At 40.5% G+C, this 21,579-nt stretch overlaps 1 protein-coding gene across 1 annotated transcript in view; it reads right to left on the bottom strand.

The window, feature by feature from the left end:
• ASH1L (ASH1 like histone lysine methyltransferase) overlaps window positions 1–21,579 on the bottom strand; it is a 505,039-nt gene that overhangs the window by 257,367 nt on the left and 226,093 nt on the right. The window contains exons 5-6 of the mRNA XM_053703215.1: window positions 626–1,334; window positions 42–227 (exon numbers count right to left, since the gene is read on the bottom strand). Coding sequence (XP_053559190.1) covers window positions 42–227; window positions 626–1,334 — 895 coding nt within the window. The remainder of the gene's footprint in view (window positions 1–41; window positions 228–625; window positions 1,335–21,579) is intronic.

Raw genomic sequence — 21,579 nt, 5'->3', positions numbered from 1 at the left:
TTACAAGAGTGTAGGAACCTAGCTGTGAAACGTATACCTACTCGGTAGTCTTGTAAACATCAGAGAACAATCCTGCCTTCTGGAATTTCTTTTTGGGAGGGCGGGCAACCTTTTTTTCTCGCTGAACAAGAGGACCCAAAAGACGGACCACAGAACAATCATGTTCCTCATGGACCTTACTAATGTCATGGGTCGGTGAGACAATTGTTGCACCAAACTCTGAAAGGCTAAAATAGAAGGAACCACAAATACATTTAAAGTGGAAACTGAGACAAACTCTTTCTTGCAGAAATTACTTTTCAATTATATGCTGAATTTAAAATGTTCATTTTATTGTTTGTTTTTTTTAAATAAAATTTAGCATATTAATATACATATCAGTGGGATAAAATGACACTGTTTTACATGCAAATTCTAAACCGAATTAATTTATATATGGTAATGTATATACACAAATGATCCTCATTTATCTTGATGATCGAAACAAACCAATTAAAAGCGTATATTTTAAACAAAGTACTTCAGACACCCTTTGTTAACATAAAATCTAAAACTCTACATTTCTAAAGAGACTGCCTAAGTTTATCATAGCCACATAGCTGAATAGGGTGTGCTGGTAAAATACCTTGTACCACTGTCCTGATCTTCATCCAATAGAGCTTTCTGCCTTTTATCCATTTGCATCTCAGTGTCCATATGTTTCCTCTTACAGCCTTTTCTATGCTCAACTCCCCGATTCACACCCTGCACAACAGCTTCAATTATATCAGTGACTGTGTCTGACCTTGTGTTGCTTCCTCCCCTGTCATCAACAATACAGCTGACAAGCTGGGCAGTCTGAAGAGCATCTAGTGGGTACTTTCTGGGCCTGCCAGGTCGCCTCTTCACAAAGTTATTTCCTGTGCGTGACTGTCTCTGAAGCTTTTTGGCTTTAAGTATCTTGTTTACATGATCCAAGTTCTTTTTAGTTGCAAGGATTTTATCATAGTTGTAAATTTTCCTAGCCTGTTTCTGTATAGCTTCCACCATGCTCCTCTTCAGGTGGTGAGGGGGACAGCTGTTGGGATGCCTGCCTGAAATTCCCCCCATGCCATCAAAGGGAGAGTCTGCTGATGAAATCATCACATTGTCTAGCTTTCCTTGACCTTTATCCCTGCTGTGCATTCTAGCTGGACTAGAGGAAGCTGGGGCAGAGGCATTGTTAATAAGCACTGCTTCTAAAGTCTTGTCCATATTAGTCTGCGTCTCACTGTGTGCCATGCGCTGCAATAAATTGTCCACTGACTCCTCCATTGAAGACCCCTGTCTTGTACCTCGTGTAGGAACAGCCATAACTGGAAAAAACAATGTAATATTAAAAGAATTAAAAAAATAGAATTAACATGATTTTAAATATATTTTAAAACGGTATTCTCACTATTAACATTTTGAAGATTTATGAAAGAGTTCCCAGCAAAGTGCTAAGCTTACAAAGCATTAGCTTTTATCTATATCCCTATTTACGCTCAACCAGGAATGAAAAACTGCTCAGTAGCTTGTTCTTTAGCAAGCCACTAGGCAATCCTCCACTGAACAAGAAACACTGCAACCTCAGACAATTGTTTTGGCTTTCTGTGGGCCTTGTAAGTGAGGTGCAGCCATATCCCTCTAGGCACATTGGGCAAGGAGTCCATGTCAGGTTTTCCCCTTCACTCTTATGGATACTACCATATTTATAATAGACATAGTTACACAGAAAGGGTTATGGTGGGAAACCAGATATAGAACTGTTGTTAAATGTGCCTAGAGGGATATGGCTGAACGTCACGGACGAGACCCACAATAGGCCGAATTGTACATCTGGGGTTTGCCATGTCTCATGATCAGGAGGTGTATTGCCTGGTATTACGGGTCTGGACTGTACTTTTTTCTGTGAAAGGCACATACTGAGAAACAAAATGCTTCTCCTGGGGTGGTAGTCATAAAACCAGCTATTACGCTATTTTTTGTTCCTGGTTTGAGCTCTTCTTTTTATTTATGCAAATTATGACCCTTGGGGGAAGTCTCCCTAAGGGTGATGGCGAGAAACCAGAAGTGGACCGGTTGCCCAATGTACCTAAAATGATATGGCTACACCTCACTGATGAAGCTTACACTAGGCTAAAATGTATGTCTGGGATTTGCTATGTCTCTCAGAGGGGGATTACCTGGTATTTTGGGGACCAGACTGATATAATGCAAGAACGTTCTATTTGAAAGACACATGCTGGGCAAAAAGAGGTTGCTCCTAGGATGGTAACTAGCCATAGAACAAGCTATTACAGTAATGTTCATTCCCTGCTTTGAGTGCTTTTTTCTTTCTGTGTATTTAAAGGGACACTTAAGTCAAAATTAAACTTTCCTTATTCAGAAAGATCATGCAATTTTAAACAACTTTCCAATTTACTTCAATTAACAAAATGTGCACAGTCTTTTTATATTTAAACTTTGAGTTACCAGCTCCTACTGAGCATGTGCAAGAATTCAAAGCATAAACGTATATGCATTTGTGATTGGTTGATGGCTGTCACAAGGTATGTGTATGCATTTGTGATCGGCTGATGGCTGTCACATGGTACAGTCGTCGTGGTAATAGACATAACTTTTAAAATTGTCAGAAAAAAATCTACTACTCATTTGAAGTTCAGACTAAGTGCTATTGCATTGTCTGGTTATCTTGCATTTGTTGATTATGCAAATCTACTGTGTTTTGCCTTGGGTAAAAGCAGGCTTTTCAAGCCAACCTTAAACAAGTTAATCCAGTGGCTGCAAGAAACCTCTGCATGGTCCCTTGTCTTTCCACAATTACTTCTCTAACATTTTATTTCAACACCATAATCTACTGAAGTGCAATATGTTCAGTTCATATGTTTATAATGCAACTTGACTTTCAAATTAGTCTTTTGAAGTTCATATGATAGTTTAATACAATTATTTGTTTTGTGCTTCTGATCAAGTCTACGTTTAAGTCATTTCCTTTAGAAAAAGCAACTATTTAAAGAACTCTCTGCTAAAAGCATATTCAGTCTATTTAAACCTCACTCATGCAACCTTATCCATGAAGATTCTGAAGCAGATGAATGTTTGCAGCTTTCAAGAGTTTAAGATGGACACCTTTTAAGCAACTTCAGTAAACGTTTATTTACTAGTTAATTTGCTATTACTTATATAATAGATAAGCAGCGCGGTCTGCATGTCTGGAAGCAGGACAGGGTATCATGGGAAATGCAAATCCCAGAACATGGTACTGGTGAAAATCAGTCTTCAATAACAATCCCGTAAGTTACAGCATATGCAGTACAGGAAGCCATCATTCACTTATACTATGTTTGATTCCACCTAAATTATTTATATTCTACCACCATGTGCCTGGTTCACAGAGAGATGAGGGCAGTGAAATGAATGGATGGTAGTCAAACTCTAAACTGAATATTGGGACATGATGCCTGACCTGTCCTTGAACTGGTTTTCCGGTTTTGAAACAGATCCAGAGAGATCAGACACTGAGTTTATGATTGTAGTGACAGCTGCAGGACTGTTCATGCATGCCTAGAGAACTGCGTAACAAAACAGTCCTCTACCCAAGCTTTACATATACTATGCAGACACATAATGAAAAATGTGTGAAGTAGAGCCTTGTAGGGAGGTTTCTGTGCAAAGATACAACAGCAAATAAACCTACAAATGAACAAGAACAACTTTACCAAACAATGCAAGGATTCTGTACTTTTAACGGTGGAACTCTGAGAGCAGTAGCGATTACCTGCACTCATCTAAGTCACATTATTAGAGGCTGGAGTTTTAGGTTTCAACCTATTTTGTTCCTTATGACTTACTCGATTACTTATTTCAAAGTTCACAGAAATTAATATATGAACTTGATGGGCTCTTAAGAGTCCTAATTTTAAAGCCTAATCTTGTGTTTTGAATCTACAAAATTCTAATTGTTTCCAATGGTAACGTTCCAGATTACTGTAGGAAGATGGTCCAAAAAAACAAAAAAACAAAAAAAAAACAGACAGCCTTGGGATCACCAACAAAGTTTCTAACTATTATCTCATGCGATGTGAAGTGAATATTTCCCCCCTTCAAGTAAATTTTAATTGATGACAAAGGAGGGATTACTCCTGAAAATGTATATTCTAGGTATTTTATTTCTCAGTGAAAAAGCATTTGGTTAAAGGGCTAATAAATCCAAAATGTTTTAATCAAAATGATGTGTTGCAAGTCCTAAAAAAACAAAACAAACAACTAAAAACTCCTACATGACCATTTTTAAAACACATAAAATACTAAAATACGGGTTGATAGAACAATCAGCGTTTCTTAGATCCTAAAATTCCATGGCTTAAGAATGATTAAAGCAATATTTCACATTTCTAAACCTCTCATTACATTTCTGGACATACTAGGCAAAAATGTAAGCAATAAATCAAAATTAAACTTCCATGATTACGAAAGTGTACAATAAAAAAAAAAAAATAAAGATCAAGTATGCTGCTTCTGAAATCATCAAACTTTAGTAATGGCTAACAAAGCCAGGACCTGAACTTTTAAAGCATTTGAACGGACCCCTTTCAAGAAATCATATTGTAAAATTCAGTCAGTTGCAAAAATGAAAGGTCAAATAAATGCATCCATGCAGAAAAGAAATCCAAGGTATTAAAGTTGAAAATGTAATTTTAAAAAGGGTATCAGTTACCAGATCAGGTATTTCAAAAATTTTCAAAAGACACCTGCCAAACCTTCAGATGTAGAACTTACAGCCACATGAAGAAAACAATATTGAAACAGTGAGTCTAAAAATCCTTGGGTTTGTCTACAGTCAATATCACTAGAAGTGAAACCAGCTATGTCCAGGTCCATGTGGAGTTCTGTAGAACATAAAGGATGAAATATAAGGATACACACCTTGGAGAAGAAAGCTGCTGACCAAACTCTCTACAATGAAAATGTATTGCAAAACTATCAGGTCTGTCACTGGAATCATACAACCCTGATTCAGATGAAAAAATATTGAAACATTGAGACTCACCTGGTAAAATCTGCTTCCTGGTGAGATGCATTGACAGGCAATTATTAGTTTTTAGTAGAAGAACGACTTTCACTACTATATTCTGCAGATGATTATGAAATCTTCCCAATACATTTATTGCCAGCAATGACTCATCCACTAACCTATGGCCTTGAGCTAAATGATTCTGTATAGCTGGTTCCGAAATCAGGTTGCTGTAATTTGTAGTCAAACATTACTAATGAGGCCCGTCAGGAGTCTGACCTGCTGCCGATGTGACTAAAATATCTAAAAGAACAATCGCTGCTTTGAGGAATAGGAACATGAAGTGGCAATTCAATTCTGTGATGCCAGACTTTCCAAAAGTAGCCTTGAAATGAATATATCCTCCACCTGACCTACTGTATTATTTGGATAGTTATAAACAATATGACTTATATTGGTGCACACTGATACACAAACACACACTAAACCTGTTTAATCAGGCTTGTTATTTTATATCCTAGCAAAACTGCTATGCTGAAATTCATTTAAAAACCTAGCCACAAAAAGAAAGAGAACAATTAACTTGGCTTGGTCAGTAAGATCATGACAGTCTTAATATTAATATGTTAGTTCTTGAAAAAGGATCACAAAAGGTATGTTGCCTATGTAGTCATTCACTTTTGACATCTTTTTGAGTTCAACATTGAGTCACTAACATCTAAAACTGAGTTCTGCAATGCAAGGTGAACCTGAATGTATATTTCAGAACAAAGTATCTGAAACAATGACCGATGCGCTTTGGGCGACACAACCTACTATATAATTTAAATCTTAATTTATCTACTTACCATAGAAAGCCCTGCAAACTCCAAATAATCAGCACAGCATTTGCTGAGATCAACAGTTTATTTACATCTATACCAAACTAGCAACAGCAAAGGAGATAAATTAAACATATTTTAGAGGCTTTTCCAGTGGGTGTATTCCAAGGGCTACTCTGGGGCAGTAAAATCCTGCAATAAAACCTTTAGACACATTTATTTAGCATGCAGGTTATTCAGTATATATATACTATTCATATCTAAAAAACTTTAACCTCCCTTTAAGTCTGCAGAAGCTTTAGCTAAGAAATAAAAAAGACAAGAAATAACAAAATGTATGTTTACCTGATAAACTAATTTCTTTCATAGTAGTGGTGGTAGTGAGTCCACGATCCATTACTCCTGGGATCAAGCTCCTGGCCATTAGGAGGAGGCAAAGATTCCCAAAACTCCTAAAAGCACTTCATCTCTCCCAAATCACTGGTATGCCAGTGAGATATTTCTCTTAACTCGGATTACTTGCTAACATTTACTGCAAAAAAAAGCACTAAAGTGCTGTACCTGAAATATACTTTATATACATACAAGGAGCATTAGCAGCCAGTTATTTGTCTACAGTCTGACATAAAGCCAAGCAAGTTGAAGTAGCAAGAAAAGTAAGAAAGTATACAACTGGGAAACTACAAACTAGAACCAGAATTTTTTTTAAATAAAATTGGGTGGGGCTCATAGTCTCTCACAACCATGAAAGAAACTAAATTATCATCAGGTAAGCATAAATTTTGTTTTCTTTTATAAGGTGGTGAGAGTCCACGGAACTAATACCCAAGCAGTGGAGGCTACGAATAATTTAGGTGGGACAAAACATTTTGAAAGGCAGGGACCTCATTTTCAAACACTGCTGCCTGGAGGATCTTCCTACAAAAAAAGCAAACACTTCAGATGAAGCAAAAACATCAAAGTGGAAGAAACTAGAAAATGTAGGAAGAGATGACCATGTTGCCGCTTTACTAATTTGATCAACAGTCTTAAATGCCCAGTGAGTGGAACTGATCTAGAAAATGGGCTGAAATGTGTTTAGCAAGCCTTCGTCTTTAACCAAGCAGGAAAAAAACAACAAAAAAACGTTAAGGCTTTTTGTCTTTATGTGGACTCAAAAAAGAATTAGAGGATTCTCTAAAATCCTTCAAACCTACAAGTAAAATGATAAACCTCTAAATTAAGTAGAAGCCTTTCTTTAGAATCTTGAAGATGAGGATAAAGAAAAAAGGGACACCAATTTCCCAACTGATATTATCAGAAAACACATTAGATGTTCTTAACAAAAAACAAAAAAAAGTCTTACCCTGGAAAAACAAAAAAACAGATAAGAAGAGACCCAAGAAATAGTAGACAAATCAGATGAAAATGCCAAAAGAAAAAATACCTTCCAAGATAGAAACTAAATGTCGAAAACTATGCATGAGATCAAAGGGCGAAACCTGCAAAATCTGCCTCTTTAATGAGATAAGATAAATCCCTATTCAAACCCTCTGGAGGGGAAAAAATGAAGATTTTCAAGAATTCTAAAGAATGCCCCCTAAAGCAATTTTTCTTACACCAGAAAAACAATTTTTTTTAAAATAAATAAATTTATGATACATTTTCTAGTGGCAAGCTTTCTAGCCTGAAAGTAGTATTCAACTACCTTATCCAAAAAAAAATATTTGAGAATTGAAAATTGAATATAATAATGGACCTGATTGTTACCCCCTTTTTTTGAAACTATAAAGAAGGTTGCAATAAAACCTCTGGCCTTATTCCAATAGAGGTGCTGGAACATTTACACCCATTAATTTCAGACATTGAACACACTGAAAAAAAAAGCCTTACCCTTTTCTGGCTTCCAGGAATGTTGGACAGAAAATAAAACTTTGACGGTGAGAGGCCTCTATCTAAAGCATATTCGGTATCACTGGGAAACTATGTTTATTACTCAGAGTTCTTGAACAGACTGAGCCCGAACCTTCTGGGGGAAAAAAGGTGGTGTAATCTGCCCCCTACCAGAAAAATCCGGACCTGGGCCATACCTAAATGATGAATAGTTAGAAAAGGCAGGTTCATTAGACTATTTAGACTTGTTCCATGTGATACAACATTTCCAAGGGGATCTGGAATAAACCTTCTTATTCAAAAAGTAGGAGGATTTTCGGTTCTTAGACCTAGGAAAGGAACGGAAATTATTAGGAGAGCTGTCTTTACCCATTGATCTCTTATCTTGAGGAAGAAAAGTTCATTTGCCTCCAGATACAGTGAAAATAATTGCAATAATTGCTTGAAATGGATGAGACAAAAATCTGGTCTTAGAAACGATGTCAGACAAAAAAAAAAAAAACTCTTCTAGTCAAAACAGCTAGCTCCATATTCTTGGCATTAATCCGGCTAATTACAACAATTGCATCACAGATGAATGCAATGGTAGACCTAAAAAGTTCCTGACAATGTTGAAAAACAACATCAATAGATTCCTCTGATATGTAATCAGATAAGCTGGCACACCTCAGTGTGAATGGCTGCTGGCACACAGGCTATACTAACAGATGGTCTGAAAGGAAATCTGGTAGCTGAAAAGGTACACTAAGGAGGAAATAGTTCTAGCTACTTTGTGGATGGATTCTCAAAGCTCTAAGGTACAGGATGGTAACGGAAACATCTTCTTAAATTTTGAAGCTGGATTATAAGGAATACCAGACGTAGACCACTACTAAATAATTATTACAGTAACTGTATGAGGTACTGGAATACCACAGGAGCTTTTGGAGCAGGATTGAAAAGCGTATGAAGTCCATAAATCCTGAAACAACAATTGGAAAGCTCACTTGTAAAAAACAAATAGAGGGAGGGCAGAGACCTTTAGAGGCATGCTCAGGAAATCCATACAAAAAACAGAATTTATGCTTACCTGATAAATTACTTTCTCCAACGGTGTGTCCGGTCCACGGCGTCATCCATAACTTGAGGGAATATTCTCTTCCCCAACAGGAAATGTCAAAGAGCACAGCAAAAGCTGTCCATATAGCCCCTCCTCAGGCTCCGCCCCCCAGTCATTCGACCGACGGTTAGGAGAAAAAAGGAGAAACCATAGGGTGCCGTGGTGACTGTAGTGTATAGAGAAAGACATTTTTCAAACCTGATTCACCGTTGGAGAAAGTAATTTATCAGGTAAGCATAAATTCTGTTTTCTCCAACATTGGTGTGTCCGGTCCACGGCGTCATCCATAACTTGTGGGAACCAATACCAAAGCTTTAGGACACGGATGAAGGGAGGGAGCAAATCAGGTTACCTAAACAGAAGGCACCACGGCTTGCAAAACCTTTCTCCCAAAAATAGCCTCCGAAGAAGCATAAGTATCAAATTTATAGAATTTGGCAAAAGTGTGCAGAGAAGACCAAGTCGCTGCCTTACATATCTGATCAACAGAAGCCTCGTTCTTGAAGGCCCATGTGGAAGCCACAGCCCTAGTAGAGTGAGCTGTGATTCGTTCAGGAGGATGCCGTCCGGCAGTCTCATAAGCCAATCGGATGATGCTTTTCAGCCAGAAAGAAAGAGAGGTAGCAGTAGCTTTTTGTCCTCTCCTCTTACCAGAATAAACGACAAAGAAGAAGTTTGTCTGAAATCCTTTGTTGCTTCTAAATAGAACTTTAAAGCACGGACTACATCTAAATTGTGTAACAAACGTTCCTTCTTTGAAACAGGATTCGGACACAAAGAAGGAACAACTATTTCATGGTTAATATTCTTGTTGGAAACAACTTTTGGAAGAAAACCAGGCTTGGTACGCAAAACGACCTTATCTGAATGGAACACCATATAGGGTGGATCACACTGCAAAGCAGATAATTCAGAAACTCTTCTAGCAGAAGAAATAGCAACCAAAAACAGAACTTTCCAAGATAGTAACTTGATATCTATGGAATGTAAGGGTTCAAACGGAACCCCTTGAAGAACTGAAGGAACTAAATTTAGACTCCAAGGAGGAGTCAAGGGTCTGTAAACAGGCTTGATTCTGACCAAAGCCTGTACAAAAGCTTGTACATCTGGCACAGCTGCCAGTCGTTTGTGTAACAAGACAGATAAAGCAGAAATCCCTTATCCAAACCTTCTTGGAGAAAGGAGAGGATCTTAGGAATTTTAATCTTACTCCAGGAGAATCCCTTGGATTCACACCAACAGATATATATTTTCCATATTTTATGGTTAATCTTTCTAGTCACAGGTTTTCTGGCTTGGACCAGAGTATCTAACACTGAATCTGAAAACCCACGCTTGGATAAAATCAAACGTTCAATTTCCAAGCAGTCAGCTGCAGAGAAACTAGATTTGGATGTTCGAATGGGAACTATGTCCATTGCTGCAACCATCAACCCTACTACTTCCATGCACTGAGCTATGGAAGGCTGCAGAATAGAGAGAAGAACTTGACAAGCGTTTAGAAGCTTTGACTTTTTGACCTCTGTCAAGAAGATCTTCATTTCTAAAGAATCTATTATTGTTCCCAAAAAGGAAACTCTTGTTGACAGAGACAGGGAACTCTTTTCTACGTTCACCTTCTACCCGTGAGATCTGAGAAAGGCTAGAACAATGTCTGTATGAGCCTTTGCCTTGGAAAGAGACAACGCTTGAATTAGAATGTCGTCCAGATAAGGTGCCACTGCAATGCCCCTTGGTCTTAGAACAGCTAGAAGGGACCCGAGCACCTTTGTGAAAATTCTGGGAGCAGTGGCTAGTCCGAATGGGAGAGCCACAAACTGATAATGTTTGTCCAGAAAGGCGAACCTTAGGAACTGATGATGATCTTTGTGGATAGGAATATGTAGATACGCATCCTTTAAATCCCCGGTAGTCATATATTGACCCTCCTGGATTGTAGGTAAAATTGTTCGAATGGTTTCCATTTTGAACGATGGAACTCTGAGAAATTTGTTTAGAATTTTTAAATCCAGAATTGGTCTGAAAGTTCCCTCTTTTTTGGGAACTACAAACAGATTTGAGTAAAACCCCTGACCTTGTTCCACAGTTGGAACTGGGTGTATCACTCCCATCTTTAACAGGTCTTCTACACAATGTAAGAATGCCTGTCTCTTTATTTGGTTTGAAGATAAGTGAGACATGTGGAACCTTCCCCTTGGGGGTAGTTCCTTGAATTCTAGAAGATAACCCTGAGAGACTATTTCTAGTGCCCAGGGATCCTGAACGTCTCTTGCCCAAGCCTCAGTAAAGAGAGAGAGTCTGCCCCCTACTAGATCCGGTCCCGGATCGGGGGCTACCCCTTCATGCTGTTTTGGTAGTAGCAGCAGGCTTCTTGGCCTGTTTACCCTTGTTCCAGCCTTGCATTGGTTTCCAAGCTGGTTTAGTCTGGGAAGCGTTACCCTCTTGTCTAGAGGCTGCAGAGTTGGAAGCCGGTCCGTTCCTGAAATTGCGAAAGGAACGAAAATTGGACTTATTCTTAGCCTTGAAAGGCCTATCTTGTGGGAGGGCATGGCCCTTACCCCCAGTGATGTCTGAAATAATTTCTTTCAATTCTGGCCCAAAAAGGGTCTTACCTTTGAAAGGGATATTAAGCAATTTTGTCTTGGAAGATACATCCGCCGACCAAGACTTTAGCCAGAGCGCTCTGCGCGCCACAATTGCAAACCCTGAATTTTTCGCCGCTAATCTCGCTAACTGCAAAGCGGCGTCTAAAATAAAGGAATTAGCTAACTTAAGTGCGTGAATTCTGTCCATGACCTCCTCATACGGAGTCTCCCTACTGAGCGACTTTTCCAGTTCCTCGAACCAGAACCACGCCGCTGTAGTGACAGGAATAATGCACGAAATAGGTTGAAGGAGGTAACCTTGCTGTACAAAAATCTTTTTAAGCAAACCCTCCAATTTTTTATCCATAGGATCTTTGAAAGCACAATTGTCCTCAATGGGAATAATCGTGCGTTTGGCTAGTGTAGAAACCGCCCCCTCGACCTTAGGGACTGTTTGCCATGTGTCCTTCCTGGGGTCGACCATAGGGAACAATTTCTTAAATATAGGAGGAGGGACAAAAGGTATGCCTGGCTTCTCCAACTCCTTATTCACTATGTCCGCCACCCTTTTAGGTATCGGAAAGGCATCAGGGTGCACCGGGACCTCTAGGAACTTGTCCATCTTGCACAATTTTTCTGGGATGACCAGATTGTCACAATCATCCAGAGTAGATAGCACCTCCTTAAGTAATGCGCGGAGATGCACTAATTTAAATTTAAATGTCACAACATCAGGTTCTGCCTGCTGAGAAATTCTTCCTGTATCAGAAATTTCTCCATCTGACAAACCCTCCCTCACTGCCACTTCAGACTGGTGTGAGGGAATGACAGAAAAATTATCATTAGCGCCCTCCTGCTCTACAGTGTTTAAAACTGAGCAATCGCGCTTTCTCTGAAATGCTGGCATTTTGGATAAAATATTAGCTATGGAGTTATCCATTACTGCCGTCAATTGTTGCATAGTAACAAGCATTGGCGCGCTAGAAGTACTAGGGGTCGCCAGCGCGGGCATAACTGGTATAGACACAGAAGGAGAGGATGTAGAACTATCCCTACTTCCTTCATCTGAGGAATCATCCTGGGCAACCTTACTATTTGTGACAGTACTGTCCTTACTGTGTTTGGACGCCATGGCACAATTATCACATATATTTGAAGGGGGAACCACATTGGCTTCCATACATACAGAACACGATCTATCTGAAGGTACAGACATGTTAAACAGGCTTAAACTGGTTAATAAAGCACAAAAACAGTTTTAAAACAAAACCGTTACTGTCTCTTTAAATGTTAAACAGGGCACACTTTATTACTGAATATGTGAAAAACTATGAAGGAATTATCCAATCTTTACCAAATTTTCACCACAGTGTCTTAATGCATTCAAAGTATTGCACCCCAATTTTCAAGCTGTTAACCCTTAAAATGTGGAAACCGGAGCCGTTTGCAATTTTAACCCCACTACAGTCCCAGCCACAGCCTTTGTTGCGACCTCACCTATCCCAGGGGGGTATACGATACCAATTCAAGCCTTCTAGGAACGTTTTCAGTGGATACCAGACCCTCACACATGCAGCTGCATGCACTGCACTCAAAAGAAACTGCGCAATAATGGCGCGAAAATGAGGCTCTGCCTACTACAGTGAAAGGCCCTTCCTGACTGGGAAGGTGTCTTAACTAGTGCCTGGCGATAAAAACGTTCCCCAAACAATAAAAGTGTGAAAACTACTTCAAACTTTAAAAAACAACTTAAATAAACAATCGATTTAGCCCTTAAGAGTGTCCATCAGTTAATAGCCCATAATAAGCCCTTTATTCTTTCTGAGTCTAAGAAAATGGCTTACCGATCCCCATGAGGGAAAATGACAGCCTTCCAGCATTACACAGTCTTGTTAGAAAAAACATAATTTATGCTTACCTGATAAATTTATTTCTCTTGTAGTGTATCCAGTCCACGGATCATCCATTACTTATGGGATATTAACTCCTCCCCAACAGGAAGTGCAAGAGGATTCACCCAGCAGAGCTGCTATATAGCTCCTCCCCTAACTGCCATTACCAGTCATTCGACCGAAAACATGCAGAGAAAGGAAAACCATAGGGTACAGTGGTGACTGTAGTTTAATGGAAAAATTACCTGCCTTAAAGTGACAGGGCGGGCCGTGGACTGGATACACTAGAAGAGAAATAAATTTATCAGGTAAGCATAAATTATGTTTTCTCTTGTTAAGTGTATCCAGTCCACGGATCATCCATTACTTATGGGATACCAATACCAAAGCTAAAGTACACGGATGACGGGAGGGACAGGCAGGCTCTTTATACGGAAGGAACCACTGCCTGAAGAACCTTTCTCCCAAAAACAGCCTCCGAAGAAGCAAAAGAGTCAAATTTGTAAAATTTGGAAAAAGTATGAAGAGAAGACCAAGTTGCAGCCTTGCAAATCTGTTCAACAGAAGCCTCATTCTTAAAGGCCCAAGTGGAAGCCACAGCTCTAGTAGAATGTGCTGTAATTCTTTCAGGAGGCTGCTGTCCAGCAGTCTCATAGGCTAACCGTATTATGCTACGAAGCCAAAAGGAGAGAGAGGTAGCCGAAGCTTTTTGACCTCTCCTCTGACCAGAATAAACGACAAACAGGGAAGACGTTTGTCGAAAATCCTTAGTTGCCTGTAGATAAAATTTCAGGGCACGGACTACATCTAGATTGTGTAGCAGACGTTCCTTTTTCGAAGAAGGATTAGGACACAAAGATGTAACCACAATCTCTTGATTGATATTCCTGTTAGTGACCACCTTAGGTAGGAACCCAGGTTTAGTACGCAGAACTACCTTGTCTGAATGAAAAATCAGATAAGGAGAATCACAATGTAAGGCAGATAACTCAGAGACTCTTCGAGCCGAGGAAATCGCCATTAAAAACAGAACTTTCCAAGATAACAACTTGATATCAATGGAATGAAGGGGTTCAAACGGAACCCCCTGTAAAACATTAAGAACTAAGTTCAAACTCCATGGTGGAGCAACAGTTTTAAACACAGGCTTGATCCTAGCTAAAGCCTGACAAAAAGCTTGAACGTCCGGAACTTCTGACAGACGTTTGTGTAAAAGAATGGACAGAGCTGAAATCTGTCCCTTTAAGGAACTAGCGGATAAACCCTTTTCTAAACCTTCTTGTAGAAAAGACAATATCCTCGGAATCCTAACCTTACTCCATGAGTAACTCTTGGATTCGCACCAATATAAGTATTTGCGCCATATCTTATGGTAAATCTTTCTGGTAACAGGCTTCCTAGCCTGTATTAAGGTATCAATAACTGACTCAGAAAAACCACGTTTTGATAAAATCAAGCGTTCAATTTCCAAGCAGTCAGCTTCAGAGAAATTAGATTTTGATGTTTGAAGGGACCCTGGATCAAAAGGTCCTGTTTCAGAGGTAGCGACCAAGGTGGACAGGATGACATGTCCACTAGATCTGCATACCAAGTCCTGCGTGGCCATGCAGGCGCTATTAGAATCACTGATGCTCTCTCCTGTTTGATTCTGGCAATCAATCGAGGAAGCATCGGGAAGGGTGGAAACACATAAGCCATCCCGAAGGTCCAAGGTGCTGTCAAAGCATCTATCAGAACCGCTCCCGGATCCCTGGATCTGGACCCGTAACGAGGAAGCTTGGCGTTCTGTCGAGACGCCATGAGATCTATCTCTGGTTTGCCCCAAGGTCGAAGTATTTGGGCAAAGACCTCCGGATGAAGTTCCCACTCCCCCGGATGAAAAGTCTGACGACTTAAGAAATCCGCCTCCCAGTTCTCCACTCCCGGGATGTGGATTGCTGACAGGTGGCAAGAGTGAGACTCTGCCCAGCGAATTATCTTTGATACTTCCATCATTGCTAGGGAGCTTCTTGTCCCTCCCTGATGGTTGATGTAAGCTACAGTCGTGATGTTGTCCGACTGAAACCTGATGAACCCCAGAGTTGTTAACTGGGGCCAAGCCAGAAGGGCATTGAGAACTGCTCTCAATTCCAGAATGTTTATTGGTAGGAGACTCTCCTCCTGATTCCATTGTCCCTGAGCCTTCAGAGAATTCCAGACAGCGCCCCAACCTAGTAGGCTGGCGTCTGTTGTTACAATTGTCCAGTCCGGCCTGCTGAATGGCATCCCCCTGGACAGATGTGGCCGAGAAAGCCACCATAGAAGAGAATTTCTGGTCTCTTGATCCAGATTCAGAGTAGGGGACAAGTCTGAGTAATCCCCATTCCACTGACTTAGCATGCACAATTGCAGCGGTCTGAGATGTAGACGTGCAAAGGGTACTATGTCCATTGCTGCTACCATTAAGCCGATCACCTCCATGCATTGAGCTACTGACGGGTGTTGAATGGAATGAAGGACACGGCATGCATTTTGAAGCTTTGTTAACCTGTCTTCTGTCAGGTAAATCTTCATTTCTACAGAATCTATAAGAGTCCCCAAAAAGGGAACTCTTGTGAGTGGAAAGAGAGAACTCTTCTTTTCGTTCACCTTCCATCCATGCGACCTTAGAAATGCCAGTACTAACTCTGTATGAGACTTGGCAGTTTGAAAGCTTGAAGCTTGTATCAGAATGTCGTCTAGGTACGGAGCTACCGCAATTCCTCGCGGTCTTAGTACCGCCAGAAGAGCACCCAGAACCTTTGTGAAGATTCTCGGAGCCGTAGCCAATCCGAATGGAAGAGCTACAAACTGGTAATGCCTGTCTAGAAAGGCAAACCTTAGATACCGGTAATGATCTTTGTGAATCGGTATGTGAAGGTAAGCATCCTTTAAATCCACTGTGGTCATGTACTGACCCTTTTGGATCATGGGTAAAATTGTCCGAATAGTTTCCATTTTGAACGATGGAACTCTTAGGAATTTGTTTAGGATCTTTAAATCCAAGATTGGCCTGAAAGTTCCCTCTTTTTTGGGAACCACAAACAGATTTGAGTAAAACCCTTGTCCTTGTTCCGACCGCGGAACCGGATGGATCACTCCCATTAATAAAAGATCTTGTACGCAGCGTAGAAACGCCTCTTTCTTTATTTGGTTTGTTGACAACCTTGACAGATGAAATCTCCCTCTTGGGGGAGAGAATTTGAAGTCTAGAAGGTATCCCTGAGATATGATCTCTAACGCCCAGGGATCCTGGACATCTCTTGCCCAAGCCTGGGCGAAGAGAGAAAGTCTGCCCCCCACTAGATCCGTTCCCGGATCGGGGGCCCTCGATTCATGCTGTCTTAGGGGCAGCAGCAGGTTTCCTGGCCTGCTTGCCCTTGTTCCAGGACTGGTTAGGTCTCCAGCCTTGTCTGTAGCGAGCAACAGCTCCTTCCTGTTTTGGTGCAGAGGAAGTTGATGCTGCTCCTGCTTTGAAATTACGAAAGGAACGAAAATTAGACTGTCTAGCCTTAGGTTTGGCTCTGTCTTGAGGCAGGGCATGGCCTTTACCTCCTGTAATGTCAGCGATAATTTCTTTCAACCCGGGCCCGAATAAGGTCTGCCCTTTGAAAGGTATATTAAGCAATTTAGATTTAGAAGTAACGTCAGCTGACCAGGATTTTAGCCACAGTGCTCTGCGTGCCTGAATGGCGAATCCGGAATTCTTAGCCTTAAGTTTAGTTAAATGTACTACGGCATCTGAAATAAATGAGTTAGCTAACTTAAGGGCTTTAAGCTTGTGTGTAATCTCATCTAATGGAGCTGATTCAAGTGTCTCTTCCAGAGACTCAAACCAAAATGCTGCTGCAGCCGTGACAGGCGCAATGCATGCAAGAGGTTGCAATATAAAACCTTGTTGAACAAACATTTTCTTAAGGTAACCCTCTAACTTTTTATCCATTGGATCTGAAAAGGCACAGCTATCCTCCACCGGGATAGTGGTACGCTTAGCTAAAGTAGAAACTGCTCCCTCCACCTTAGGGACCGTTTGCCATAAGTCCCGTGTGGTGGCGTCTATTGGAAACATCTTTCTAAATATCGGAGGGGGTGAGAACGGCACACCGGGTCTATCCCACTCCTTAGTAACAATTTCAGTAAGTCTCTTAGGTATAGGAAAAACGTCAGTACTCGCCGGTACCGCAAAATATTTATCCAACCTACACATTTTCTCTGGTATTGCAACTGTGTTACAATCATTCAGAGCCGCTAACACCTCCCCTAGTAATACACGGAGGTTTTCCAGCTTAAATTTAAAATTTGAAATATCTGAATCCAGTTTGTTTGGATCAGAACAGTCACCCGCAGAATGAAGCTCTCCGTCCTCATGTTCTGCAAATTGTGACGCAGTGTCTGACATGGCCCTAATATTATCAGCGCACTCTGTTCTCACCCCAGAGTGATCACGCTTACCTCTTAGTTCTGGTAATTTAGCCAAAACTTCAGTCATAACAGTAGCCATATCCTGTAATGTGATTTGTAATGGCCGCCCAGATGTACTCGGCGCTACAATATCACGCACCTCCCGAGCGGGAGATGCAGGTACTGACACGTGAGGCGAGTTAGTCGGCATAACTCTCCCCTCGTTGTTTGGTGAAATATGTTCAATTTGTACAGATTGACTTTTATTTAAAGTAGCATCAATACAGTTAGTACATAAATTTCTATTGGGCTCCACTTTGGCTTTAGCACATATAGCACAGATATCTTCCTCTGAATCAGACATGTTTAACACACTAGCAAATAAACTAGCAACTTGGAAATACTTTTCAAGTAATTTACTATAATATGAAAACGTACTGTGCCTATAAGAAGCACAGAAAAAGTTATGACAGTTGAAAATTAATAAACTGAAAAGTTATAGCATCAAATCTTTGTAAAAAACACAATTTTAGCAAAGGATTGCTCCCATTAGCAAAGGATAACTAACCCTGATAGCAGAAAAAAAAATAAAAAATACAGAAATAAACGTTTTTTTATCACAGTCAACTACAATCTCACAGCTCTGCTGTGAGTGATTACCTCCCTCAAAACAAGTTTTGAAGACCCCTGAGTTCTGTAGAGATGAACCGGATCATGCAGGGAAGACAATAAACTTCTGACTGAATTTTTTGATGCGTAGCAAAAGCACCAAAAAAGGCCCCTCCCCCTCACACATAACAGTGAGAGAGATCAGTAAACTGTCATAAATTAAAAAAAACGACTGCCAAGTGGAAAAAAATAGTGCCCAAAACATTTTTTCACCCAGTACCTCAGAAAATTAAACGATTTTACATGCCAGCAAAAAACGTTTAACATTAATAAATTGAGTGTTATTAAAAAGCCTGTTGCTAGTCCCTGCAAATTAGGCTAAAGTTTTATGCATACAGTATAATTCCAGTGAAGTGCCATTCCCCAGAATACTGAAGTGTAAAATATACATACATGACAGCCTGATACCAGTTGCTGCTACTGCATTTAAGGCTGAGTTTACATTATATCGGTATGGCAGAATTTTCTCATCAATTCCATTGTCAGAAAATAATAAGCTGCTACATACCTCTTTGCAGATTAATCTGCCCGCTGTCCCCTGATCTGAAGTTTACCTCTCCTCAGATGGCCGAGAAACAGCAATATGATCTTAACTACTCCGGCTAAAATCATAGAAAAACTCAGGTAGATTCTTCTTCAAATTCTACCAGAGAAGGAATAACACACTCCGGTGCTATTATAAAATAACAAACTTTTGATTGAAGGTATGAAACTAAGTATAATCACCACAGTCCTCTCACACATCCTATCTATTCGTTGGGTGCAAGAGAATGACTGGTAATGGCAGTTAGGGGAGGAGCTATATAGCAGCTCTGCTGGGTGAATCCTCTTGCACTTCCTGTTGGGGAGGAGTTAATATCCCATAAGTAATGGATGATCCGTGGACTGGATACACTTAACAAGAGAAATGGCTAGTCATACCTTAAGCAGAAAAGTCTGCAAACTGTTCCCCCCAACTGAAGTTCTCTCAGCTCAACAGTCCTGCGTGGGAACAGCAATTGATTTTAGTTACTGCTGCTAAAATCATACTCCTATTTTAAACAGAACTCTTCATCTCTTTCTGTTTCAGAGTAAATAGTACATACCAGTACTATTTTAAAATAACAAACTCTTGATAGAAGAATAAAAAACTACAACTAAACACCACATACTATTCACCATCTCCGTGGAGATGCTACTTGTTCAGAGCGGCAAAGAGAATGACTGGGGGGCGGAGCCTGAGGAGGGGCTATATGGACAGCTTTTGCTGTGCTCTTTGCCATTTCCTGTTGGAGAAGAGAATATTCCCACAAGTTATGGATGACGCCGTGGACCGGACACACCAATGTTGGAGAAATTACAAAGTTTTGTTGGGGTAAAATATTAACAATATTGCACAAAACACGTTAAATGAATTGTAAAATCAGTGGATCTACCCTTTAAAGAAAGGATCCATATTACAGAAATGGGGACAGGTCCATTATGCTCAATTTTATGTTAGAGAAAAAACAGAATTTATGTTTACCTGATAAATTACTTTCTCCAACGGTGTGTCCGGTCCACGGCATCATCCTTACTTGTGGGATATTCTCTTCCCCAACAGGAAATGGCAAAGAGCCCAGCAAAGCTGGTCACATGATCCCTCCTAGGCTCCGCCTTCCCCAGTCATTCGACCGACGTAAAGGAGGAATATTTGCATAGGAGAAACCATATGATACCGTGGTGACTGTAGTTAAAGAAAATAAATTATCAGACCTGATTAAAAAAAAAAACCAGGGCGGGCCGTGGACCGGACACACCGTTGGAGAAAGTAATTTATCAGGTAAACATAAATTCTGTTTTCTCCAACATAGGTGTGTCCGGTCCACGGCGTCATCCTTACTTGTGGGAACCAATACCAAAGCTTTAGGACACGGATGAAGGGAGGGAGCAAATCAGGTCACCTAGATGGAAGGCACCACGGCTTGCAAAACCTTTCTCCCAAAAATAGCCTCAGAAGAAGCAAAAGTATCAAACTTGTAAAATTTAGTAAAAGTGTGCAGTGAAGACCAAGTCGCTGCCTTACATATCTGATCAACAGAAGCCTCGTTCTTGAAGGCCCATGTGGAAGCCACAGCCCTAGTGGAATGAGCTGTGATTCTTTCAGGAGGCTGCCGTCCGGCAGTCTCATAAGCCAATCTGATGATGCTTTTAATCCAAAAAGAGAGAGAGGTAGAAGTTGCTTTTTGACCTCTCCTTTTACCAGAATAAACAACAAACAAGGAAGATGTTTGTCTAAAATCCTTTGTAGCATCTAAATAGAATTTTAGAGCACGAACAACATCCAAATTGTGCAACAAACGTTCCTTCTTTGAAACTGGATTTGGACACAAAGAAGGCACGACTATCTCCTGGTTAATGTTTTTGTTAGAAACAACTTTCGGAAGAAAACCAGGTTTAGTACGTAAAACCACCTTATCTGCATGGAACACCAGATAAGGAGGAGAACACTGCAGAGCAGATAATTCTGAAACTCTTCTAGCAGAAGAAATTGCAACCAAAAACAAAACTTTCCAAGATAATAACTTAATATCAACGGAATGTAAGGGTTCAAACGGAACCCCCTGAAGAACTGAAAGAACTAAATTGAGACTCCAAGGAGGAGTCAAAGGTTTGTAAACAGGCTTGATTCTAACCAGAGCCTGAACAAAGGCTTGAACATCTGGCACAGCTGCCAGCTTTTTGTGAAGTAACACAGACAAGGCAGAAATCTGTCCCTTCAAGGAACTTGCAGATAGTCCTTTCTCCAAACCTTCTTGAAGAAAGGATAGAATCTTAGGAATTTTTACCTTGTCCCAAGGGAATCCTTTAGATTCACACCAACAGATATATTTTTTCCATATTTTGTGGTAAATTTTTCTAGTTACAGGCTTTCTGGCCTGAACAAGAGTATCAATGACAGAATCTGAGAACCCTCGCTTTGATAAGATCAAGCGTTCAATCTCCAAGCAGTCAGTTGGAGTGAGACCAGATTCGGATGTTCGAACGGACCTTGAACAAGAAGGTCTCGTCTCAAAGGTAGCTTCCATGGTGGAGCCGATGACATATTCACCAGGTCTGCATACCAAGTCCTGCGTGGCCACGCAGGAGCTATCAAGATCACCGATGCCCTCTCCTGATTGATCCTGGCTACCAGCCTGGGGATGAGAGGAAACGGCGGGAATACATAAGCTAGTTTGAAGGTCCA

Source organism: Bombina bombina, chromosome 1 (genome assembly GCF_027579735.1).
Source record: "Bombina bombina isolate aBomBom1 chromosome 1, aBomBom1.pri, whole genome shotgun sequence".
Classification (NCBI taxonomy): domain Eukaryota; kingdom Metazoa; phylum Chordata; class Amphibia; order Anura; family Bombinatoridae; genus Bombina; species Bombina bombina.
The sequence above is the reverse complement of the archived record's forward strand: the minus strand, read 5'-3'. Positions and strand labels throughout refer to the sequence as shown.